Consider the following 26,299-nt stretch of genomic DNA (forward strand, 5'->3'; position numbering starts at 1 on the left):
GTTGCAACCCTCGTCCCACCATTGGTTGTAGTCGACACCAGCAAGTGCGGAAGGGGCTGCGGAAGCCAGCCCAACAAGGGCAGAGAGTATGACAGCCTGTCAGACCGATTAATTGAAGTCCAGGAATAAAGGGAAAGCATCCGATAAGGGAATTGAACCTTCATATTGTATGTATTTTGTTTGAACCGGTGCTAGATGTCTTCACTGATCTGATTGATTAGTGAAGTGCGACCGGGTGGCATGTTTATATACATTCCCGAGGCTAGTGTACGCAGTGAAACGGAGTTTTGACAGCCCTAACAAGGATGCTTAATTGTGACACAATATACTCCGTAGCCTAAGCTTAACTGCATGAGGATGGTGATGGAAGAATACGATTAGTAGTTCGGACATGCAGTGCTGCATATAAGCACCGAGACACCAGTCACTTACGCCGAGCGACTTGGCTGTTGAGCTAGCGAAACACGCAGTTGGTTTAATATAACGGGAAAACCGCCCAATTTGCCGTGTATACTCTTGTGGATATCATGGCATGACCTGCCGTAACTGGTTAATATGCGGTTGTCAACGAGGCGGGTTGAGCGGGATTCTTCCGAGTCAAAAGCTACAAGTGCCGACACCAACTGGTAAAGCATTTTAAAAGTTACAACTGGCCTTGACGCATTGTATATTGAGAGCTCTCCTCTTACCACGGAATATCAAGACACCACTAAGTTGACGTTGGTATGGTGTGCGGGAATTTGGCATATTGCTAAATAATCCATTTCTAGAACCACACCACAAATGGTCCTGTCTGCGCCCGCTCCCGTTCTGGGCATTTCTTGACTCCTGATGTAATTCTTTCAGAATGCTACAGCAAGTAGACGTTGCTGCATGTATGTGCCGATATTCTCCGGAGACTTGTTTTCCATGCGGGGAACTCGAAAATACATTCCTATTCAGGATACCGGCAAAGGGAGCTGTCGTGAGTGGTTGTTCTATAATGTTTAACGGCGACAATCGTACCAAATATAGGTACATTGAAGCCTTACTCACTGTCTATTTTGTTTTACCTTAACATTTTTTTAGACCAAGTATCACATACTTGACGTGTTTTAAGAGGGCATTGTAACTGGCTATTACCGTCAGCGGCAGCTTGGTCAACCTGGTTTCACGTCCAAAAAAATTAAGTTGCTACCCCTGCCTTTGGCACATCTATGTTACATTTCTTGGCAACTCTATACTACTTACAGGAATTTTCGCGGCTCTAGCTACTGCGGTATAACTACTACCGGGATTATAAAGACCACCTATAATAAAATCAGCCGGCTTAATTGGAAAAGAGCGAGTTGCATCATGGCCTCATCAACGTAGATGTAACTCGCAAGTATGATTCATAATTCTTCCATAATAAAGGCATTTTACCTCGCTGGCGATTTGAACTAGAAAGTTTCCCGTGGCCTACTCCAGTGGAACTTTACACAAGGCAACAATGAGGCCTCAGGATACTTCATGTTGACCATGAATTTAAACAAATGACATGCGCCCGGATGTTTGCTTGTACACCCCAACAGGAGCTGGCATAATGCTATTGGAGGAACACGCGAGAGTGCTCGCGATTGGTGCAGCCAACTTGGAACGGGGGCGGGGAAGTGCCAATTCAACACATGGACAAGGCTGAGACAATAAAAGTTTGCGTCAATTTTAATTCCAAAATACTCAAACTGCTTTCTCAGTGAGTTTCATTGGTTTCGATGACATATAATGCGGCATCTTCACCTGTACACCGTTGGCTGGATTTGCGCTGTACATACAGAGTACGTCGCTGCGCAGGCTTTTCTCGACGAACGACACGAAGAGCATGAGGGGCTATCAACACACGATAGGAACGATTACACGCTGGGCAGAATCGGAAGACACAATGTGGCGATCGCCGTCTTGCCGTACGGAGAAAACGGCTTGGCATCTGCCGCGGGCGTCGCAAGAGACATGCTACACACATTCCCCAACATCAGGATAGGCCTCATGGTTGGAATAGGCAGCGGCGCGCCCAGTCCAAAGCATGACATCCGCCTTGGCGACGTTGTGGTCGGCGTTTCTAGCAACGGGAGTGGCAGTGTTTTCCAATACGACTACGGCGAAACTCTGCAGGGACAAGACCAAGGGTTTCGAAATATGGCGTCCTTGAATAAGTCACCGCAGGTTCTGCTCGCAGCTGTGAATGGACTCATGGCACAATATGAATACGAGGGGAACCGGCTTGCCAAAGCTGTCAACAGCGTACTTGATGGAAAGCCCAGATTACGCAGGAAATACGGACGGCCTGCAGCGACCTCTGATAGGCTATACAAGTCACATTTCGTTCATCCATTAGGCAACGCCGAAAGATGTGCCGCTGTTTGCGGTGACGATCCGTTGAATCTCATTCATCGACTTGAACGGACCGACGATGATGAAGATCCAGAAATCCACTATGGTCTAATCGCCTCAGCGAACCGGCTGATGGAGGACGCCTTAGTCCGGGATAGACTTATTGCCGAAAAAGATGTTCTTTGCTTTGAAATGGAGGCCGCAGGACTTATGAATCACTTTCCTTGCCTCATTATCCGTGGCATCTGCGACTATGCCGACTCGCACAGGAACGATCAATGGCAGGGCTATGCGGCTATGACTGCCACAGCCTATGCGAAAGCTCTTCTCTGTCGAATAGCTCCAAACAAATTGGAAGCTGAAAAGACAATTAAAGACAGCCTGTCAGGTGAATCTTCATTATAATATCTCATCATTCGTTCTATGCTGATATGAGTTCTAGATCTTATGGGTATTTCAGCGCAGAATTTAGCCGCCGCCAAGGAGAATGTGCAAATACAAAAAGACTTTGCCAAAGAGCGGCTGACTGAAAGTGAGCAAATGTGTCACCAGCTGTTCCGTCTCACAGCTAGTGACAAGGACGCTACCTATGAGTGGTATAAAGATTTAGTGGAAGAAAGGGTGGAAGGCACATGCCTGTGGCTTCTCCATCACAAGTATTTCCAAAAATGGCTGCAACGAGATTCCGGACCATTAGTGATAACTGCAGATCCTGGCTGTGGGAAATCGGTATTAGCCAAGTACTTGATAGACCACGGCTTACCAAGATCCGTCACAATTTGCTATTTCTTCTTCAAAGATCAAGATCAAAACACCATTCGGCAAACTCTTTGCGCGCTACTCCATCAGCTCTTCACTCAGAAACCGGTATTAATTAAACATGCAATGGCGAAATTTCGCATGGACGGAAAGGGCTTGATCAACTCAACAGAGTCACTCTGGGAAGTCTTCCGAAACGCCGTTAATGATATACAGACTGGGCCTATTATTATAGTCCTCGATGCGTTGGATGAATGTCTCGATTCGGAATTCGAGAATCTGATGAAGAATATTGAGATTCAATTCTCAGAAACACGTTTGGCCCAGGGCAAGCTGAAGTATCTTCTGACATGCCGCCCATACGATCAAATCGTTTCCAGATTTCAATACTTAAGGGATCATTTTCCAAATATCCATATACCAGGAGAGGAGGAATTGGACACCATTAGTCACGAGATTAATTGTGTTATCTCCTACCGGGCCAGACGGTTATCTATAAAGAACAACCTGCCGTCTGAAATTAAAAACTATCTGGAGTTCAGGTTAGGGAACACCCCTAACCGTACTTATCTCTGGGTGTTTTTAATATTCGATTACTTGGACAAAGAAATTTTCAAAAAGACTCTGAAAGAAGTTAAACTTATCATCACAACGCTTCCGAAAAGTATTAATGAAGCATATGAGCAAATACTTAGCAAGTCTAAAGACCACCCGATGGTTCGAAAGGCTCTATGTATTATCTTGGTGGCTAGCCGGCCACTGACGGTATCAGAAATGAACGTGGCTGTGAGCATGGATGAGACTATACAAAACTTCAATGATCTTGACTTAGAGCAAGAGCAATCTTTTGAATCACGCCTAAGAACCTGGTGCGGATTGTTCATTACAATATACCATGGAAAGATCTATTTTCTTCATCAGACGGCCCGTGATTTTCTTCTGGCAGATTGGGCATCGCCTAGATCCATCACACCTGGTTTACGATGGAAACACTCAATCGCAATTCGCGAGGCACAAACTGTTCTTGCAGATATCTGCGTGCTCTACCTTGGCCTATTCAACTCGCCAGATGTCATGGGGGAGCGCGAGCAACCACATGGCAAGCATGCACTCTTAGAGTATTCGGCAAAAAATTGGAACGCGCATCTTCGTGAATCTCACATTATGAATGATAGTGCGATTCTGCTTTCCGTTCTCAAGATATGTGACGCGAATTCGGAGAGTTATTCCTCGTGGTTTGACCTCTTTTGGCAGACCACAGGTCTACAATCTACCAAGCACTTTACCAATCTCATGATAGCCTCTTATTGTGGCCATACTGCTGTTGCCAAGCTGTGTCTAGAAAACGGGGCTGGCATTGAGGCGAGAGATACTGTTCATACTCGGACACCGCTGTTATGGGCCGCCACTGAGGGGCGAGACGACGTCGTTAAGCTACTGCTTGAGAAGGGAGCTGACGTTGATGCAAATGAACATGGCCGCACGCCGTTGCTATGGGCCGCTAAACAGGGACACGACGCTACTGTTAAGCTCCTGCTTGAAGCCAACGCGGATACTGAGGCAAAAGACACGTACGGCGAAACACCCCTATTATGGGCTGCTAAATCTGGACATGAAGCTGTTGTTGAACTATTGCTTGAGAAAAACCCCGAAATTGAGACAATAGATGCCACGTTTGGCCAGACACCGCTAATGTGGGCAACCGAGAAGGGGCATGATGCCGTTGTAAAACTACTTATTGATAACGGAGCCAATATCGAGGCAAAAGAGAATATATACGGCCGGACGGCAGTATTACTAGCCATTGGAAATGGCCGTGATACCACTCTGGAGCTGCTAATTCAGAATGGAGCTAATCTTGAGGTGCCAAGCAAACGTGGCTGGACACCACTAACATGGGCTGCAGCACAAAGGCACACATCTATTGTTAAGTGTTTGCTTGAGCACACGAAAACTGAAAAGACAATAAGTCAGACGGCACTATTGACATTTTTCAACAGAAGAGACGAATTTGCCGTCAACTTTCTGATAAAAGAAGGAGTCAATGTGAATTGGAGAGGTGCCAATGGTCAGACGCCACTATTGCTTGCTGTTCAGTGGGGTAAACTGTCGATTGTTCAACAACTATTGAGCGCAGGGGCTGATGTGAATGAGGATAATAATGGTCAGACGCCACTCATATCAGCTATAGAGAAGCGGTATGATGATATCGCCAACTTTCTGATAAAAGAAGGAGCCAATGTGAATTGGAGAGGTGCCAATGGTCAGACGCCATTATTACTTGCTATTCAGTTGGATAGAGTGTCAATTGTTAAGCAACTATTGAGCGCAGGGGCTGATGTGAACGAGGGTAATATTGGCCTGACGCCGCTTATATTGGCTATACAAAAGAGTCATAATGACATTCCAATGAGATTGGTTATAAGCAGGCGGCAACATACTCCCCAGAATCGACCACAGCTTGGTTCTTATTTGAACAACAACGGCACCAATGGTAAGAGACCAATATATCTTCCCACAATCTTTGGTAAGGTGTCGGCTCTTGAGCACCTGATGACTTCAGAGGTTGATGTGAACGATGATGATAATTCCGGCCGTACACCACTCATGTGGACTATCATCCGGCGTTACAAACGGACCTTCGCTACATTACTCGATAGAGGAGCTGACCCGAACAAGTGTGACAAAAAGGGTCAGACACCGCTCATATTGACTATCATAAGAAACCGCGGATGGGCTTTCGATACACTATTAGATCAGGGAGCTAACTTGAACAAGTGTGATGAAAAGGGACGGACACCACTTATATGGGCTGTTAAATGGGGGCATGAAAGCATGGTTGAGAAACTATTGAACCGGGGAGCCGATACAGCTATATGTGATACAAAGGAGCGGACACCACTCATATGGGCTGTTAAAGGGGGGCACGAAGGTATCGTTCAGCTGTTGACAACCGCAATCGGGGCAATGAGCGATTTGAATATCGGCACATTTGAAGAGATTAACAAGGATTCTTGAGTCAAGGTGGAATGGAATATCGCCACTCTTGAAGCGGATGATCAAGATTCCTAAGTTATAATTTCTCGAGATTTTGGATACACCGAAACAAACAACCCCTATGCTCAATTTTTGCACGCTGGTAAGCGCAAGTAAACAGTCTAAAAGCTTGATGCATGTATATCTTGCGAGGCAATACAAGGTTGCTCATTAGAACTTTTCATATATTGAATAGACTGCTCTAATCTTCCAGACAGAATATACTGCGCCGTAAATCATCTCTTTAAAAGCATATAATAACCTATGTCCGCTTTAGTGGCTTATCTCGTTTAAAAACTCAACAATAGCGTCCGCCATTTGTTGCAGTCCAGGTTCCTCAAGGGGATAGTGGCCCGCATTCTCAAGCTGCACCGTTTTTACGGGAACCTTGGTAATTCGAGGCAGGAATAGGTTGCTCAATTCCAAGGGCGTCCATCTGTCCTGTGCAGGCTGGGTTAACAGGACGGGGCACACATCGAAGGCTTCTGGTTCCATCGCCGGTTTGTATTGAGAGTATGTTGCTAAGAAATGCATCGAGGCAGATGCGCCTGCTGAAGTGCTGTCATTTAGGAAGACCCTCAAGGCATTGTTGTTGTTGACCAGCGTCGACATTTTGCTTGCAAGCGACATGGGTATCTTAATACGAGTGAAAGGTGTTGCGTTAGCAGCGCGAGTGAAGGGCAGTCCGACTCGGCTCATAAGAATGTTTCTCGCGGTTGCGTCGGCGACTTGCTGAATGCGCTGGTCAAGGAAAGTCATGCCAATAATGCCCTTGACCTTCGGGTTGAGAGCGGCAGAATGATAGGTCAGCATTCCACCAGCACTCAGACCGTAGAGAGCAATAGGCCGCGGATCCGCCTCCATTTCGTGGTCGACGAAATCGCTTGACAATTGAACCCAATCGTCATATGACCAAACCTGGCCATCGGACACTTCTGTGCAGCCGTAGCCAGGCATGTCGAGAGCGACAAGCTCGAAGCCGGCCTTGTGCAAAGGAACTCCAAGAATCATGGACATTTGGCGGCCATTGGTTCCAACACCATGATGTAGTATCAACCGAATCTTGGCTTCTGAGTTACGCCATCGATCCAAGTGTAGCTTGTATCCCTTATGCTCCCACCATTCTTCCGTTGGACAATGTTCAGGCGTGAAGTGAAGACGATCGGGTAGAAATTTCTGAATATCACGCCAGGCTGTCTGTGAATCATAGCCATCGGAAGGGAGACTGTGAGGCTTGGTAAATGGCATTTTTGTTTCGTAGGAAAAAAGAATTGAAAATTTCGGGCACGTCAAGTACAAGTTTCGAATCGTAGGCAAATTATGGGTTGAAGTTTAAGTTATTGTTTTTAAGCTGTCAAGGAATTCTGAGCAAAAGAAAGGGATAACCCGGTATATATATATATATAGGGATAGGGCTGATTTGCGGTGATTCTATTACTGTGTTAATGCCGCTCTACTCTGCCATAACTGTCGTCATAAAGTGACTTTCGGAATTTCTCACAGTATTCGTTACACACAATCCCAAGCACGCAGAATCCCGCGGGGTTGGAAGCGGGTTTAACCAAAACCGCGGGTTTTAAGTCTCAAACCCCCTCCCCTCGCGGCTCACTCGTCAGATTCGTTTTCTATTGCATTGTGCTTTGCTAGTTGTGGAATCGAGCATCCTGTTCTGACTGATCCAAATGCAACGGAATTGGTTTCGGTCAGGATGAAGTGATGGAGCCCGACACCTCCCACGAACCAACTGCGGCAGAGTCGTTGACTCCAGCACCATACGGACGTGCATGCGTGGCGTGCTCCCGAGGCAAATGCAAATGCTTCTATCGGTCTGATGGTTTGGGATGTGAGAGGTGAGGGCGTATTACCATTTCCGATCTACTTCACCGCGAGTCCTATTTGGAAGCCCTTGGCGCTAATTCATGAGTAACCAGATGCCATCGTCTTGGTAAAGCTTGCGAACAGACAGCGTCTATACGCAAACGCAGAACTCGAAAGGCTTCCTCTCGATCAGTGCAGCCGCCACCACCAAGGAATCTATTGGAAGAGAAGCTGGACAATGTAATATCCATTTTGCGCTCACAGGCATCCACCAAACAGCTTGTCGAACAAGGTGAACCGAGTAATAACACCACTCTACCGAACATAAACTCGCTGCATAATCCTATCACTCCATCGATTGCACGTGGTCCGGAGGTCGTTATTGACACGACTGAAAGCGTTGTTCATCTATTTCGTCCGGTCGAGAGCCCAGATGATTCACCGTCGAGCGCTACCAGCCCTCAATTACTAATTGCTGGCGATGTGCCTATTCATGGCATCACGGCTTTGGATGCCGAGGAACAATTGGCAACATTTCGTCGTGCTTTTATCCCAGCATTTCCATTTATTCATATTGCAACTACAACATCCGCTTCAGATTTATATAAGGAGAAGCCTTTCGTTTGGCTTGTCATAATCGCCTTGACCACGAAGGTCGTCTCAAAGCAGTTCGATCTTGCAGATCATATTTGGAAAATTATCTCCCAACGAGTCCTATGTGAACATCACGCAAATGTAGATCTCCTTCTCGGTATAATTTGCTTTGCCTCTTGGTATGCATTTGTTTATTACACTGAAACCTTTAAAGTCTGCACCGGAGACTAACTCACTTAGGTCCCATTACTTTAAAAAAGACAAACCCTTCATGACCATGCTTACCCAGATGGCCGTGTCTATGGCTTTTGAACTTGATTTACACAAAGATACAACCCCTGGGATATCACCGCGTGACAAACCTAGCCGTATTTTAACCAGCCAGACATCTGTAAGGCCCGTTCGAACCATGGAGGAACGTCGCACATTTGCTGCATTGTATTATCTTACCTCCGCGTGAGTTTCAGTGGCGCAAAGAGAGATTGAAATGAGAAGTCATTTAGCTAATGAGAATTAGTACGTGGGCAGCGTACAGAAAAACATATCCGCTCGATTGGACACTATACTTGGAGGATTGTGCTCGACTTTTGAGCCAAGGTACTGAGACGAGCCTTGATATCCTCCTAACGACTCAAATAAGATGCCAATCAATTACAAATGGGATTACTTGTCCTATAAACCAGAATATAGAAATCGGAGGCTTCAGCCCACCATCCAGGCTTCTATATACAACGCTGCTTAGACAGCTTGACGATATCAGGAAAGGCTTACCTGACGAGTTTAAATCCGAGAGTATGGAGCTATTTCAGCCTCATTAGATCACATTTGTATAAGTATATACTGAAATTGTTTAGGGGTTACGATATTTTATCTGCTCAGCACTGAATTGAAAATAAAAGAATTCTTTCTGAGGCATAAGGAAAGTAATCATCAACATCATGGAACTCAAATCCGAAGAGTTCAAGACCTTGAATCGGCTCTGGCCGTAATCGAACACTTGTTAGCTGTGTTTGACGATCTCCCGATTCTCGATTGGGTTGGTATTAGTGTTGATTACGTTACTCAGCTTACCCACTGCCTCGTGGTTCTCTTCAAGCTTAATACGCTCAAAGAACCCGGCTGGGATCTATTCGAAGCCAGGAAACGTGCTGATGTAATTCAAATTCTGGACCAATATTCCGAGAAGGCTGAACGTGCATTGGAGATGATTGGGATAGTGGGTAATGAGGGACCAAATTGGGGATTGTTCAACAAAGGGCCTCATTTTTTTAAGACAATTAGGATGCTAATGTGGACAGAGATGGCTACGAACATGACCCATCTGAATGTAGAAGAGGATATCGCAGAAGAGCTTCCTGGTTTGACTGCAGATAATATTGTTCCGGATGATCTTGTTATGAGCTTGACCCAAGAGTCATGGCTTTCTGACTTGATTGAGGGTCCCTGGGATTATGTCGGTGAACTAAATGTGACTGGATATCTCTTTTAAGATTATTAATGCTTTATAAATAGATAATGTATGGGACAAAAGGATATTTACATTGTGTTATAGCTGTCGCTCACTACAGATGATTCGAATATTCTTTTACCTTCTTATCATATAGTTGAGCATTCAAAGCAAAAGCGCTATACTGAGAGCAATAGATTACAAAGTTCACGCTATAAGAGTTTGTGATGTGTTTTAATAACGTCTTTCATTTCATTGATAAATATATATCTATTTTATTGATAAAGTAACTTCTAATGAAATAAGTCAATTTATACTAAAAGAGACTCAGTTTCTAGTTTTCTTTTAGTAAAATCTGTATAGTTTCATTTGCACATTTCCTTTCAATTAGCAATGCTAATGTCTCTCCAGATTTTGTCTTTATATTAAGGTCAACACGGCGGCTCTGGATCAGTGATATAACTTGTTCATCCAACTGATGGTCCACTGCAAGTTCCAGAGCGGTTTCCCCAGCGTGATTTCGTTGATTCAGATTGGTGGTAATTTGCAACAGTAGTGGAAATTTGTCTTTGTGACCCTTAAAGTAACAACCATAATGAAGAGGCAAATTTCCCCTGCTATCTTGTATGTTTGCTGCCCCACTATCGCCTTGTATAAGCCGCTTGAACACGCCTAAGTAACAAGCCCTGGTGAAATCGTCCGATTCAGGCTCACGTCTAGCCAACTGATGAAGAGGGGTATATCCATCTGGGTCTTGAGTCCTTAAGTCAGTTGGACCGGTGAAGTCCAAGAGGAACTCAACACAGCCGTAAGATCTGATCATACAAGCCCAGTGGAGAACTGGCGAGCCAATGCTATTTGCTACTGCCAAAATCTCACGAGCACATGAAGAAAATGATTCTGAATCAGACACACGGATACCGTTCTTGAGCGTACATCCGTCTGCTTCATACAGAGGTGGGAAAGCTCGCCCTACAATTGAATGCAGGAGCCTTCTTTGTGTCTGATATAGAGCCATTTTTCTCTGGGCCAAATTGTGCGTGGATATGCGGGAGGCCGCATCAAGTATTGTCGGTAGGTTGGCCCGAACTTGCTCGGGCTTGAGATCTTTGAGTAGCTCTTCCAGAGGCTCTTGTAACCCTTGACGTAGAACTGAAATGACCAATGACTGTACCTGATATCTATCAAAAGCTTCTTTGCGTTTGTGCCATAGGCATCGGAAAAGTTCGATGTCCTCTCGTTTAATAGCTTCAACGGCTGGTGAAATATCCCCATAGGTTCGCTTGCATCCGTCTAATCCTTGACGCATGAAATATTCGCAAACATTCGCATGGCCGTTCCGAGCTGCGAGGACCATTGGAGTCAGGCCGCCGCGGGGCTTGATGGGTAAATTCAATGGAATGCCCGCTGCATAGAGTGCCTTGACCAGCGCAAGATTGCCTTGTCGCGCAGCGTCGTGCATGGCTGATACTTCTCTTCCTGATTGTTTCGGAAAAGACAAGGTGGTCCCTGAATCTTCATCATGAAAGCGCTTAGTGTGTGCATCCAAAGCCTGCGAGGTCGAGTATCCCGTGACTCGGGCGTAGCAGCCGTCGACCAGGCATTTGAAAGGTCGTTCATGTGCCTGAACATGCAAGTCTCGGTCGTGTTCGTCGCAGAAACCGGTGAAAAATTTCGTACACCGTAGATTTGGACACTTGAATTTTGCAAGTCCGTTTAATTCGAGGAACGAAATGCGATGGCTATCGGGCAGGCTACTGAGATCGATGGCCTCGATGGCCTTTCTGATGGAGATAATGCGCTTGTGAATGTCATGTATACCGCCAGCTGCCTGATATTGCCGCTCGATATCGGATTGAACTGGTTGCTCCGAGATCAGATTACCATCCTGTTGATCCTGTGGCTGACTGGAACCCCAAATATCGAGCACACGCTTCGATGATTGTAGCGCTTCGGCCTCCAGATCAGAGTTCGTACCGGATTCACCATTGATGACCCTCTCGAAGTGATGATGCCAAAATGCGACGGCATAATCTAGGAAGCCGTAGAATCCCGTCACGGCTAACTCCTGGATGGCAAGGGCATTCAGCTCGCTGGTGAATGGGTGTGAGGTTATGTACTGTGAACAAAAGATGGCGGTTCTGGCATGGTCTTCTAAAATTCGAACTCGTCCAGTATGAGCTAGGTAACTTTAATACTTGTAACTTAGCTTAAACTCGTTTCCTTTCGTGAAAATCAGTGTAATCGAGCTTACCTGCCAGCAGTTTCGTGAACCAGGCTAATGATCTGTTCAGATGGCGTGTCTCCGTGGTCTGAACAAGGCTCTGCTTCCACGAAAGAGCCGCACAGTACTTTGCATGTGTCCACTCGCCTCTTCTTAAAGTTGGAAGCCCATTCTTCTGGAGAAATGCAGAACCTAGACTGGATTTCTCGCCATCGCAGTTTTCTGGCTGAACAGATTATCCAGGAAAGAATTTGCTCAGCTGACCTCCTTCGTGCAGGGGGTGGGCGGTTAAAAACACGAATAGCAATTCGCTCGTATCTGTTAATATCGCAAGAAAGTATAGTGGTTAGCTGTTGTTTCAATTACAGATACGTAGGGGAGCTTATTACGCTTCATCCAAGACTTGGGGAAAGTTGTCCTGCATGAGTTCGTCCTCAAGGTCTGCAACAGAGTCTTGCGAGAGAAGATTTTCGAGGACAACCTTTGAATAGAGAAACATTCCTGTGGGCAGGGTTAGTAGGAGACATGACGAGTGAGTAGGCTGATCTCGGCCAGCTGGAAGATACCTTTCGAAGTAGCCGCGACCTTTTCGACAATTTGACTCTCTGCCGATGGATCCAGTGAAAATCTCGTCCTAATCAAGGCCGCTTTTGACCTTGTAAACGTTTCAATATCTTTAATGTGTGACTCTGTTGCGTCTAGGTTGATCCCGGGATGTTGAAAGAGCATTTGGTCAATATGGCCATCTCTCTGACCTAAGATCAATAGACGAATTGAACCATTCTGAGTCGTATTTCGTGACAAAATCTTGCTTTGGAACCATTCGAGCACTCGCCGTGATTCGGTCCGGTCGACCTCGCTCACTCCTTCGCAGTCATCTAGACCATCAAGGATGATCCATACGCGTTGCTGTCCCGACAGGCAGTCTTCTGCCAATTCTTGGAGAAACGGCTCACGATGAATGTCGGGTTTGTTGAGATGGGAGCATCTATGGAAAATATACTCCCGCAGGGTATCATCCTGGTCGAGTATCTGAGTTAACAGGCCTCGAAGCATGCTGTTGGCTGTTTTGTGGCTTCCATGTTGTGATCGTCGCCCGAAGTAAAAGAATGTCACAATTCCATTTAAGTCCTTCCTGTGGGACAACATATGCTCGACGATCCGTGAAACCAATGTTGTCTTGCCTATAGTTGAAGCGGTTAGATACTCTCTGGATTTCTATCTGTAAGGAGGATTGGAGCTGACCGGATCCAGGCATCCCATTCAAGTATAAAACACTTTGAGTGCCCCCGTTAACCCAACTTTTGAACCTTGGATCCTCTAGGATCCAATCACCGGAGCACGGAACATCTCGCTGAGAATATGCCCTGTGCTGATCCGCGTTATACTCCAGAGGCTCGAACTTCGTCACGAGGTGGTGTCTTTCCTTAAGTAGAGAATCGCGCTTCTCAATGTCTTTCTCTTTGAGAGACTGTTTGATCTCATCGAGCTGTTTTTTTATATCACTGGACAGCTGCTGCTGCGTAATGTTCGCAACGTCTCGAGATTCCTGGATCTCTTCAATCACAACCGTCAACTTTTCATCGGACAGCAGAGCCCTATGACGCTTGAGGTTGTCGATGATAGGGTTAAACCGAGTTTTGAAAGCCGACCAAGCATAATCAAAGAGTCGTTTCCAGCCTGGAAATAGATTAAACTTCTGGCTGGCACTCAGGGGAAATCTTGGGCCTACCTGGCCTCGCGAACACCTCGAGGACGGCATGATGGAATTCAAGAATGCTGTAGAAATACGTCTCAAGGATTTCTCGAGCGTCTGGATGGTTTTTGAAAAGCCGGTCATATTTTCCGACGCCGTGTAGAACCTCGCCAAGCTCATGGTACACTTCGAGCAGCATTTCCAAGGTATTGATCCTCGTGGTGGCGACCTAGATGGACGAGATTAACATAGGTCCTACGATAAGATGAAGTTTTTCTCTTACCATGAGTGCAAGCTTGATGGGGCCCTGAATTTTCCTGTCAGTAAAAGACGCGACGGAAAAGAAAACTCTGAACCTATTCTAGAATGGAGGCCATACCCAGACGAAAGCAACGACCTCACTGACGTTGAGGAAGATCGTTACGAGTTCTTCCACTTGCTTCATGCCCTCAAGAAATTTCTTCAGTCGCGTAAAATTCCGCAGCTTCTTGTCCGGCCCAATTTTGTCCTGGATCTCTTGCATAGTTTTGTTGACCTCAGTGATGTTACATGACGAAAAGTTACGTTTTTGCTCATCCGTCAGGTTGCGTTTGAACTTGTCCAATGAGCGGGTGAAACTTTCACTGGAAATGTCTACCATCATGACATTCGTTTGATCTGTATCTAAGGCAGTTAAACAATGATGGACAAACAGATGAGTCTGGGCTGGAGTCTTAAAGGAAATGGCGGAGGTATGCAGTAATCATCATTAGCATAGATTGTATGGAAGAAAAAGGGAGAGGCTGGTAGGGCTGTGCAGCCTCTATGGAAAATACACCTTAGGCTCAGCCCCCCTACGATTGGGCTGGCATCGCCAACACAGACTGTAACCCAGTAAGGCGGCCTGCAAGGCAACTCCCGTCGCTTTGCCCACTCATCCAATTGAATCAGACCACGTGTCGGGGTTCAACTTTTTCACCCTCTTTGCTCGAAATTGAATTCTTCTTCGCCATTCAACTGTTGGCCAGACATCTCGTGCCTCGATCAACTGACACCCTCCGCCGTGATTGAGAGATGTCGGAAAACCCTCGACTAAGAAGGAGAGAGGCTCCAGATGATTGGACGACGCGTCCAGCGAAACGCATTCGCGCCCCAACAAATGGCATCGACAGTCACAGAAGCACCGAAAGCCCGTTAGAGAGAAACGCGGAATGCCTTGAAAGCTTAGAGACGGATGAAGTCGTAACATGCGATCAAAATGAAACAATGTGTTATGGAACAGTATGCGTACCACGTTTGGTTCAGAAAGGAGGCTAATCGCGCATGATATAGCTATTCGACGCCAAGGCCCAGTCAAGTTTCGTTGCTGGCCTGCATTTCTCTCGCCCTCCTTGGGCCAGATTCTATACCGTCAAAGTCAAATTTTCCGAAGACAAGTACTACTTGGTTCAGTCAACAAACACATCCGAGATACAATTTGCAGTCTTAGACGTGATAACAGTCTCCTATTTGTACAAGCTCCGCGACATCCCGAATCTTTATTTCAATGCTGTCATCTCTGTCAGAGAACTTGACCGAATACCTCACAAGCCGACGCCAAAGAAGCCCGTAATCAATGTCACGATCAACATTCATGGCCCTGAAGAGTTTACAGAAAGAGTTGGAGAAACACTGGGCTCTGTTTCGGCCTATTTACAACACCCCGTTTTCTTGGAGAGTGGGATACGATACGTGAACCCCCACTACTTATATCCAGACGATATAATGGCGGATTTGAGTCATTTGGTGGGCCCCAGAATGTCCGATCTCAAAGCCACAAGAATTTCACAAGACATAGAGAGTCTTCTAAGCTCCTTGGGAGTCGATACGATCTCCGACTCCCAGCAGAGAGGCGTTGAGAATTTGTTGGGCGATCACCTAGCTAACATCCATCTCAAGGAGTACGTCAAACCGTTAGCGCCTTCTTAGCGAAGTATTTTATTGCTGACAGAATCTCCATCTTTTAGTCACCAGCTGGACGGTGTAAAATTCATTCTAAGTCGAGAAGACTGGAGTTTTTGCCACAAGACCAACAGAGACCTCTTAGGTATCATCGACTCCAGGTAAGAACAAATGAACTTTCAATCTTTCGGCCTCTACTTACAAACTCTGCTGCCTTGTTTCCGAAAATTCGACGCCTTGCCTAGGCGGTATCCTTGCCGATGTTATGGGCTTAGGAAAGACCTTGACAATGCTGTGCGCAGTTGTATATACAAAAGCAGCTGCCACAGAATATTACTGTGGTAGTATGGCCGCAGACGGCGCCCCTAAGGTGACCAAATCCACTTTGGTGGTCTTGCCTTCGAGACGTAGGTCATCGTGTAGATCCAGAAGAATGTTACTGGTCTAAGCTAACGATGGCAACAAGAGGTATTGGATTCTTGGGATATTGAGATCAAGAGGTAATTTGTCGATACTTCCTTCCATACCCGCTCTCCTCTTTCGAGCTAATAATGGATGGGTATTTACTAGCCGTTTTGACCCATTTGCTCTCACAGTTGGTCACTTCCATGGAGACAAACGCGCAAAGATGTCCGATCAACTCTTACAGTACGATGTCGTACTGACGACGTACCACACAATTCTTGCGGATTGGAAAGGCCAAAAGGTTCTGCATGACTTCTCTTGGTTTCGGATTGTGCTAGATGAAGGTGAGTTGAGCATAAAAGCATTCCAGGTGATGCATATCCTTGTTCTTTCCCTTCTGCAAAGCTGTCGTAGATCATCATGCTAAGCGAAAACAGCACACTGTGTCAGGAATCAGGACACCCAAATATTCAAGGCGGTAGAGTCCCTCGAGGCCCAGAGAAGATGGTGCTTGACAGGGACGCCTATACAAAACAACCTTCATGATTTGCGAGCCATGTTGAGGTTTCTCCGCCACGGCCCACTATCAATTGCAAGGCTCTTCGATAAATATATCATAGGTCCTATCCGAGAAGAAACTGATGACTCTTTGAGAAATCTACGACTTCTTCTTCGATCGGTTTGTCTCCGGAGAGGGGATGAGTACCTTGATATCCCGAAGCCAATATACGAAATTATCTCAGTCAACCTGTCCCCCGCAGAAAAAGCCGAATACCAAAACATCCTCAGAGGTTGTCAGATTGAGTTTGACAAGCGAATATGCGGAGATTCAGACCTAAATACGCAGGCTTCGCTATTTGTCGCCATAATGAAGCTTCGAAGGCTGTGCAATAACGGTACAATCCGACTCGGGCCTGACGGACCGCTTGTCACAGGGTATTCTGGGCAGTGGAGATTATCAAGGGGGAAAGAGCCAGAGAGCAGAACGAGTGACGGCTGTGAATTATGTGATATGACTGAAGAAGGGCTTCCGAATGGGATCCACAATTGCCCATTATGCGGACAGTTGCTTTCTCTTCCGATAACTCCTGGGCGCCAACATTTGGGGTTAGACCCGCCTATATCCTTTGGAGACGATCGATGCACACAACAGCCTCCTTTAGATGTATCTGCTTCAGTGGGATATGAGAGAATCACACCAAATTTTTCTCCTCCTATTCGTGCTCTTGCAGACGGTTACTCCTCAAAGCTGATGATAGTCACCCAAAACATTTGTAGCTCCAGTGTCTCCGGAGCTAAGAGGTAACCCTTCCGATTCAGTTTAACAAATACTCATACAGCAGGTACTGATCATATGTAGTATTGTCTTTACGTCCTGGAGGGATACTATCGATATTCTTGGCGCCCTGCTTGCTGAACGAGGCGTCTTGTTCTCCAGAATTGATGGCAGGACTAGCCCTGCGGAACGAACAGTGAATGTTTCGAAGTTTCAACATAACCCTCAAATATTAGTCCTGCTTATGACTATCAATTCAGGAGCTGTTGGGTATGATGACTTTTTCTGGAACGTTTGGGATGACTTTCGGTAAGCTGACAGAATCTCAACAGTCTAACATTGACCAAAGCAAGCCAAGTGCACATTGTCGAACCGCACTGGAATCCCGCATTAGAAAAGCAAGCAATAGCCAGGGCGCTTAGGATTGGACAGACTCAAACAGTAACGATTTTCAAATATATCACAGAGGGTACAGTCGAGAAGGTATTAACGACAAAATGTGTGACGGTATATATTTATATCTAACTGTTTAAATGCACTGTAGGGAATCTTGAATTTACAGAAGAAAAAGATACATCTTGCTAAGATTTCTCTTGATCATGATTCAGAAGAGGATAACAAAGAAGACTTTGAGGTTAGTAAAAAACAGCAAGTTTAACAAGTTTATATAATACTGATAGTCGATTAGACATTCAAACTTATATTAGACAATTGTACTTTTGGCTAACTTTGTGCCTCGGAGCGCTTAAGGCAGCTTAGTTTCTTGTTTGCTTTATCTATATTCATTCTTTTGAGCTTTGGAGCTTTTGCTTGCGGTTTCTCAATATCATAGATTTCATTTCCTTTAGTATCTTGTTCTTCAACTACGTGCGGCCCTTACCCTTTTTGGCTGCCGCTCTCCTATTGGCTGGTGGGCTATGAGTACGACGCAGACCAGACCCAATACGGATGCCGCTCTCCTATTGGTTGCTTATGCGTACTCGCTTCGCCTTCATATGCCGTGTGATACCATATAGACCGAATAAACGATATGGAAGTATATTTCAGTGGACTTTGCAGAGTCTGAAGAGTCGGAGATTGTGCAAATTCCGGTGCGTATTACAATGTCTATACGATCCTGCCATGTTGAACTGTTATAAAACGGAGGAAGAAGCCAGCCCTTGTTAGTCTTTCTCCTACAACATCAGCAACAGCTTCTCAACACCTTGAAGGCGATTATCGTGCTACTTTTTGTTCCCTTGAGAGCATTCTTTGTTTAAATTTACCATCATAAATCCTGTTCTCAACATGGCTGTGTCTGCCACCGACCGTGCTCTCGTCCAGAAACGCGAGCTCCCACTTAACATCTCCAAAGAACTCTGCGCGGGCCGAACCTATATTGTCACTGGTGCCAATGTTGGTCTTGGACTTGAGGCTGCACGTCATCTAGTAGGCATAGGAGCAGCAAAAGTCATTCTCGCAGTACGCAACCTCGAGGCTGGTGACGCTGCCAAGAAGGACATTGAGGCCTCGACGGGAATCGAGGGCGTTGCTGAGGTCTGGCATCTGGACCTCTCCAGCTACGCATCCGTCCGGGCATTTGCATCCAAAGCAGTTGACATACTTGAGCGTATCGATGCCGTTATTGAGAATGCAGCCGTTGCAGGATCGGGCGGGAAACCGGAGGGCCATCAATTGACATTGACCGTCAATGTTATAAGCACTTTCCTTTTGGCCATTCTTCTGCTTCCAAAATTGCGCTCCGACTCAGCCAGATATGGATATTCCCCTCGCCTCAGCATTGTCTCTAGCGGTACAGGCCTTGACCTAGGGGATTACTGGTCCAAGATTGCCAGTGATCCCATTGTGAACATGGACGCAGACGACGAATTAGGCATGAAGAGGTAGTTGATGACCAGGTCCTTTAGTACACTGTTAGATTGCAAGTACTAACTAAAAGTTTCATAGTTACCCGGCATCGAAGATGATGGAAATCCTTGCTGTCCGCGAGATCGCGAGATTACTTCCAGTGGCTCGTGGTGGGGTCATTATCAACCTCATCAACCCCGGATTATGCGAAACATCACTCTCACGGAACGCACCAGAAGATTTCAAGGCTTCTCTAAATAAGATGTTGGAGCAGTGTGGTCGAACCGCAGAGTGTGGTAGTCGCACCCTTCTTGCAGGAGCAGTTGCGGGCGAGGACAGTCATGGTTCCTATATGGACGACTGTGTTCCAGCTGAGTAAGTATTCATAAATATTTTGGTTATTCTTATACTAGTTGAATGTATGCTAACATATTCCAGCGACATGATACCAGATTGGATGGACGCCACTGCGAACAAGCAGGGTTGGGACAGCATTGCCAAAGAGCTCGAGAAAATCGAACCAGGTTGTGTCTCAAGAGCCCTAGAATAAGTGTTTAGGGGAGTGGTGATGATTATTATAGTCTTCTATGTAAGATTTCATGATGGTTCCTAAACAGAGAATTGAATACATTGGTATTGAGTCACCTTGGCAAACAGCGCCGAAGACCCGCTCTCGTAAAAGTCATTCATCCATGGAAACTTCCAAAGAACGCTTCTTATACTGTCCCAGGTATCTAATCCAAGATCTCTCATCGTCTCCCAAGTCTTTGGGACCAGCCAAATATCGTGACTAGGATCCTGTAGGATGCCAGCCGCTCCCAAGAATAACAACCATAGCAGAAGTTCTTGCGTCTCAGAATTGGTCACTTTACTTGCTTCGTCACGAAGTAATTGTGATAAGATTGCATTTTCTACCACGCGGCGGTCGAGGCCGCATAGGAGAGAGCTGATCAGCATCAGGAGACCTAAATGTGCCATACTTTGGAGGCGATTCAGTGAGCGCGGCTTGTTCAACGAAGCATAGTTGAGAAGACGGTGGCCAAGCCAGATATAGCTCCTCAAAAACTTCGCTCTAGATAATTTGGAACGTTTGTTTGCGCTCGCCTCGTTGACTAGCATAGACATCTCGGCTGCACTATTCCAGAGCTCGCACAGCTCCAGGCCAAGTTGCTCTCGAAATTCTGGGTTGAGATTGAGGTAAAGAATATCGTGATCTCGAGTTGAAAGCACATTTAACCTCTCCATAGCTTTCGAATTCTCAAAGAGCTTAATATTCAGTTTGGGAGCAGCACCAAACCTGAGGGCATAGTCAAGGTCTGCTCTATACCTTTGCGTTACCACCATATTTAATGAAGTCGCAGCACATTTAGCGTACCTATAAATCTTCTGCATTATCTCAGGCTCTTCAGACCCGACGCGGTCCAAGCCACCTCGCGTCTCGACCATGCGAAAAAGACCTGAGAGATGAATCATGCCACGGTCGTAGCGGCCTCGCGTAGACTCGTAGGTCGATAAGCTCATGACCACGGCAATTGTGGAATTAGACACCCGCTCTGCTCCGGAGATGCGCTCGTTGATCAGACGAAAGGCATGGGTAAGGTGGCGAATAGAGGAGACGCCGGACTGTGGCGAGATGTGGTTGCACTCGAGAACTGTGGCCAGGGCGCAATGATAGTCTACCCGTTTCACATGATATTTAACCTTATGTGTGACGGCATATAACGGAGGAGCGTGACATACATGCTTGGTCCGTAAAGATGAGTTGTAGAAAAATCGAGTGACCGACGCTACCTTCGGAAAAGGCTTTGTTGAGACTGGGTAAGCAGCGAGGCGCGTTCATAAAAGCCACGGCTACTCGTAATATAAGTCAAGGAAACTCATGGAATTTGCTAGCCCAGAGTTCCTGCCGACTAACCTTCGCACATGAGCACTCTGTCTTCTTGCGCTATATCTATAGGTAGGCTCAGAACCGATACACTGTCGCCTATGACAGGCTCAATTCGCGAGGGCGTATCCTCATCGTCTCCACGAGAGCTGGAGTCCCCGTCGCGGCCGTCTTGATGTACGTCTGAAGACTCATGTTTGGACTTGACAGCGAAGAGAGGCTGTACCAAGGCTTGGCGTTCGAATGCTTTCACACGTGATGGCCGAGTGATCCTTCGGCCAAGGTTTTGTCCCTTGGCGGCTTGACGACGGATCACGGACCTTGTTTTGTTGTCGATAACACTATTGTTATCAATAAATGTCAAATCCATATCGATAGGAATAATTATTGAGTGAGCGTGGATTTGAGGGAAACTATGTTGTAAAAGGACATTTTACCGGCTGCTATTAAGTTAGATGCAGACCATTGCATTCCGGAGATACGATTCCGGAGATATCCCTAGCTAAGGCCGATATTAACTACTCCTGGACACAGAGGCGCATGTTTATACTGGTCAATGTAAATTAGTCTAGAAAATGGACTACTCTTCTTCTATTGACTAATACATCTTGTCTTTTCATAACGCTTCAATTAGATCCAAGGAACGACTTTTGATTGAAACATGATACATAGAATCTGTCTTTATCTATGTCTTAAAGCGATGGGCTATTATATAGTAGCTATGCAATTACACAGGAACTCCCTCAACTCCCCATGTAAGTGCCCTAGTCGTGAGAACCTCATCTTTACGAGCCACAAGATCCTCGACGTCCCAGTTGGCCCATACAAACTTGTTCTTGAGGAACCGTGCCTCGTCCGTTAACAGCCAGGCGCAAAACTGGCCTGGCAACTCAGCTATTGGAAAGCAGCATTGTCAGCGACTATAGTCTAGAGTAGGGGGAAAAGTCGATGTAAAGCAATTAGATGAATAAAGAAGGCTTGTAAAAGAAGGACTCACTTGTGTCCGGCGCAACAAAGACAGGCATATCATCGCCGCCGAGCTCCGTATTGATGATACCAGGCTGCAGGCTAACCACGTGAATAGTTGGATTTTCAGCAGCAAAATAGTCCATCATCTTGAGATTGGCCGCCTTGGCCATTGAGTAGGCAAAGTTGGTGACCACTGGTCTCGCGTGTGCCATCATTGATGACACATTGATCAGCACGGCCTTATCGCCGGCCAGTGGTGCCCATGCGTTGACTGCGTTAAAGGCACTCATCACGTTGAGTCCGAAGGTGTTCATCATGATTTGGGCGTCATAGCCTAGCACCGCTCCCATCTTTGGTGCCATGCCAGCATTGGACACAAGCACGTCGAGGTAAGTCGATCCTGCGGCAGTGCTGATTTTGGACTGGATGGATCGTAGCGCGTCGTCTACAGTCTCGCGCCGCATCAGGTCTACCACTTCTGTGACGATGATGGGCGAGTGACCATGTTTGGCGGCCTCTGATTTCATCTCAGCCGCAGTTTGTTGTAGCCGATCGGCTCGCCGACCCAAGATAGCCACAGAACGGGCTCCAGCCTGCGCAAAGGCTATGGCAATAGCCTTACCAATGCCTGTACCGCCGCCTGTGACGACAATATTCTTCCCCGCTGCCGCAGCTGCGATCTCGGGCCGCGATGGCGAGATAGCAGGATAGGGACGGTGGTGATAGCCTTTGGTGAAAGAAGGCATCTCTGGGATCACGATATCCACTTGAGAATCAAGTGCGGAAGCCATTGTGGACAAGAGGATTGTTTATTCTGGTTATGATTCTAAAGTGTAAGATGCAAGTGATGTCTAGAGCTCTGGTTGAATTGCTTTGGTCGACAGTCTACAAGCTGCGGTCTCGCCATCCTCTTATAAGATACAGAAATTTGAACGATCACCTATTAGGGCCGACCCAGAGTCTAGTATTTTCATGATGATGCATCCCGTCGGATTTCGAATGCCACGGGGAGTTGAGGTCTTGGACTATGTTCTGTAATTCTGACTGCCTCTGGTCGACAAAAACTTCAGCTGATGGGATATCATCGGCACGGCGGGCTGAATCGCACAAATGGGTGTAATCATCCATGTTGCAAATAGTGTTTTGGCGTTGCGGACTTTGTAATTAGTTGACTGGGATGGCAGCGGAATGGCGGCTTTGTCATCGCTCGAGCTCCGCGGGGAGTTTGCAAAATCAGCTAGTGTAATCAGGTCATCTGTGATTAAGTCAGGAGCAGGGAAACTATATGTATAGACTATGCCCGCGGGGAGTTTGTAAGTGTTGCTTTGTGATTTGCTGAGTAAATGACAGGGACCTGAAGAATGAAAGACTTTACCGAGGCAGCTGTTTCCTCGAGGAGAGGAGGAAGAAGAAAGGTACTGCTATCCCGCCGGCCTGTTTGGAATAGGCGGCATAGAGCCTGTCTTCCTTGACCATTCACTGAGCTAACCGACTGTAGGCATGCGATTTATGTTGCCAAAAGAAGATCCGTTGCAACGGTGCAAAGCCGCGGTGCTCTCATTGCCAGATCTACGAGTCGGAATGCGTGTATAATGGCGTGCAGCGGAAGACGGTTCCGCGGGCCAATGCGTAAGAGCGGAAACTCCTGAAAAGGGCTCCGATATTGGGCATGTTAAAGCTGATGGTCTATAGTGCCCCTAGAGTTGAGTCTCTCGAGGCTCGCATGGGCCGCATGGAGTCGATGCTCGAGGGCCTGAAGACGCAGATCGACATCCTATCTCAGAGAGGGGAGATCGAATCGGTTATTGAGGATGTTCAAGACGCCCTTCCGTCAAGTGAAGAGCGAGAAGATGAACGGATTCTCCCACCGCTCTCTGACATTCTTCCTATCGTGGACGAGTACTTCCTATCTAATAATCGACTCTTACCTCTATTTGACCAGACAAAATTCATGCAGATGCTGCGTGGTTGGTACTCAAATCCAGACCAGCGTGGTTCGGCTACCTGGGCAGCTATTAATGTCGTTCTTGCGCTTGGTTTACTTCTCCAGCCACATATTGGTGCTGGAGGGGGTCTGACGGTAGCAACATTCGTCAAGAATGCTCAGTCGGTCCTTGACGAGATAGTTACTCGCGAAGAAGACATACTCAGCGCACAAATTGTTCTTGGTCTCTGTATCCTTTTCCAGGAATCAGCCGATCCTCAGCCTGCAAGTGTCTTGGTCGCCACGGCTGTCACATTAGTACACAGACTGAGACTCTATAGTCGGTCGGGACAAGAACATCTTAGCCAGGCAGATGTCAGACAGCGCGACCGCTTGTTCTGGATCGCCTACGTCCTGGATAAAAGTATCAGCTTACGTGCGCAGCAGCCGCCTCTACTCTCCGATGCGTGGACAGATATCGACCTGCCTGAAATTGATCCCATTGATGGCGCTGGCGTCGTCTATAGCCTCCAAGGGACGAGTAAGATAAACTTCTTCCGCCTCCGAGTACAGCTTGGGATCATCCAGGGAAAGGTATACGATTGGCTGTATTCGGTGACGGCGGATAAACTGTTGTCTGCCGCGAAAGAACAATTCGTACAGTCAATCGAGTGTACGCTCCATCAATGGGAGGAAAGCTTGCCAAGAGAGTTCATGCCAGATTCTCTCCTCGAAACTGCTCCGCCAGGGACCGTACAACACCTGGCTTCCCTACACTGGACCTATCTTCATGCCTCGGCCATGATACATCGGGCTCATTCGCACAACCAGAAGTGGATACAGATTATCCTCCAACGCAGCGCTATCATCATTGAAGAACCGATCAGATGTGCCATCGCAAGCCCACAGCCATCTCTACCAGGTTCCTGGTCCAAGCTGGTTAGCTCTTCACGGGCGTGCATGAAGCTTTGGCATAGTATGCCGATATCCAACGAATCGTTGATCTGGTAAGTTTCCACGATAAGTAAGGGATGGGAGATTTGAGCTGCCATTAACGACAGTCGTTATATACAGGTCCACCCTATGCGGTCGAATCACGGGACTTCTTCTACTCATAGTGAACAATCTGACTGAGCCTCACCATGAGATGCTGGTAACAGACCAGAGACTTGTCGAGGCCGCCATACAATCACTAGCGCCGATAGCTGTAAAATTAAGAAACAAGCAGTTCCAACAAGTTTATCACGCCTGCGAGGAGCTGGCACTCAAGGTTCGGATTTCGATAGAGCGGAACATCAATGTGACTTCCGCCCTAGAGACAGAATATCTTTTGCCGGAGGTTCAATTGGACAGCTCTCTTGGCGAATCTGGAACCCAGCCGGTCCTGGGATTGGTACAAGGATTCTACCATGGTCATAAGGGCCCAGAAGTAATGCCAATCAACCCATCAGTAGAGGCAATACTGCAGGAAGACGAGAGTCCGTTGATCAATAGTTATGCCACATCTGGCACCGCTTTGTTTAGTTGGAATTAGTTGTAATATTACACAGTTTTGCTGCATATGGTGGAATAAGGAGCCATGAGGAGCCTGATACGGCAACTCAATCTTAAACAAAGCGTGAGTCATAGTTCCTACAGTTCAAGCAATAAAATACGGCATCACCCGAGATATCATAAACATAACCCAAATAGATGTCACCAAGTTCCAGACCTGTCTATTGGATAACCTCGGTAGACTGAGTTCTCAAAACTACCGACATAAGTAAGCAGATGGCGAGACTCCGCTGCCCCCCCACATCCGAACAAGGGTCAATTGGGGTGGATGTGCTTCGTCCATACAGTTGTCCATCATCCAACTTCTATTAATTCCACTCTCCTGCTCAGTCGCTGCGCCCTGTGTATGCGGGAAACTTGACTCCATACAAGGTAGACGATTTCTCACTGATTAAAAGACACAATGTCTGGTAACGGAGAGAAAATACTTTTCCCGGATAAGTCCCTCTATCTTGTTCACAAGATTCACCAGGGAACGAGTCTCGGTAGGATTTCTCAGTGGCAGACTCGGCCCAGGAAATTACAGGCCACCGGCATAGCGATTACCTCAACCGGATCAGTAGGGAAGAGAGAGGATACAAAGAAAGGAAATTTT

The 26,299-nt window shown here is 46.7% G+C and overlaps 6 protein-coding genes across 6 annotated transcripts; 3 read left to right on the forward strand and 3 right to left on the reverse strand.

Moving 5' to 3' along the window:
• Positions 1–1,743: 1,743 nt before the first annotated feature.
• On the forward strand, positions 1,744–6,126 carry Triagg1_8832 (uncharacterized protein; the record flags this gene model as incomplete). The annotated part of the gene is made up of 2 exons (XM_062903722.1): positions 1,744–2,737; positions 2,792–6,126. 2 exons carry the CDS (start codon positions 1,744–1,746, stop codon positions 6,124–6,126), a joined length of 4,329 nt encoding a protein of 1,442 aa, XP_062752132.1.
• A 291-nt stretch (positions 6,127–6,417) lies between these two features.
• On the reverse strand, positions 6,418–7,392 carry Triagg1_8833 (uncharacterized protein; the record flags this gene model as incomplete). Its single annotated transcript, XM_062903723.1, has 1 exon — positions 6,418–7,392. The coding sequence occupies one exon, from the start codon at positions 7,390–7,392 to the stop codon at positions 6,418–6,420; it is 975 nt and encodes a 324-aa protein (XP_062752133.1).
• Positions 7,393–10,822: 3,430 nt separating this feature from the next.
• Triagg1_8834 (uncharacterized protein) lies at positions 10,823–14,566 on the reverse strand (the record flags this gene model as incomplete). Its single annotated transcript, XM_062903724.1, has 9 exons — positions 10,823–10,857; positions 10,919–12,192; positions 12,258–12,545; positions 12,617–12,728; positions 12,794–13,411; positions 13,473–13,907; positions 13,960–14,152; positions 14,207–14,230; positions 14,303–14,566. The coding sequence occupies 9 exons, from the start codon at positions 14,564–14,566 to the stop codon at positions 10,823–10,825; spliced, it is 3,243 nt and encodes a 1,080-aa protein (XP_062752134.1).
• Positions 14,567–18,811: 4,245 nt separating this feature from the next.
• Triagg1_8835 (uncharacterized protein) lies at positions 18,812–19,922 on the forward strand (the record flags this gene model as incomplete). The annotated part of the gene is made up of 3 exons (XM_062903725.1): positions 18,812–19,407; positions 19,472–19,747; positions 19,811–19,922. 3 exons carry the CDS (start codon positions 18,812–18,814, stop codon positions 19,920–19,922), a joined length of 984 nt encoding a protein of 327 aa, XP_062752135.1.
• A 59-nt stretch (positions 19,923–19,981) lies between these two features.
• Positions 19,982–23,017, reverse strand: Triagg1_8836 (transcriptional regulator family: Fungal Specific TF; the record flags this gene model as incomplete). Its single annotated transcript, XM_062903726.1, has 6 exons — positions 19,982–20,693; positions 20,748–21,048; positions 21,113–21,223; positions 21,288–21,598; positions 21,989–22,151; positions 22,255–23,017. 6 exons carry the CDS (start codon positions 23,015–23,017, stop codon positions 19,982–19,984), a joined length of 2,361 nt encoding a protein of 786 aa, XP_062752136.1.
• Positions 23,018–23,587: 570 nt separating this feature from the next.
• On the forward strand, positions 23,588–25,684 carry Triagg1_8837 (transcriptional regulator family: Fungal Specific TF; the record flags this gene model as incomplete). Its single annotated transcript, XM_062903728.1, has 4 exons — positions 23,588–23,641; positions 23,725–23,855; positions 23,919–25,157; positions 25,225–25,684. 4 exons carry the CDS (start codon positions 23,588–23,590, stop codon positions 25,682–25,684), a joined length of 1,884 nt encoding a protein of 627 aa, XP_062752137.1.
• Positions 25,685–26,299: the final 615 nt, after the last annotated feature.

The sequence above is a fragment of the Trichoderma aggressivum genome, assembly GCF_033847375.1.
Source record: "Trichoderma aggressivum f. europaeum strain CBS 100526 chromosome Unknown scaffold_046, whole genome shotgun sequence".
Lineage (NCBI taxonomy): Eukaryota > Fungi > Ascomycota > Sordariomycetes > Hypocreales > Hypocreaceae > Trichoderma > Trichoderma aggressivum.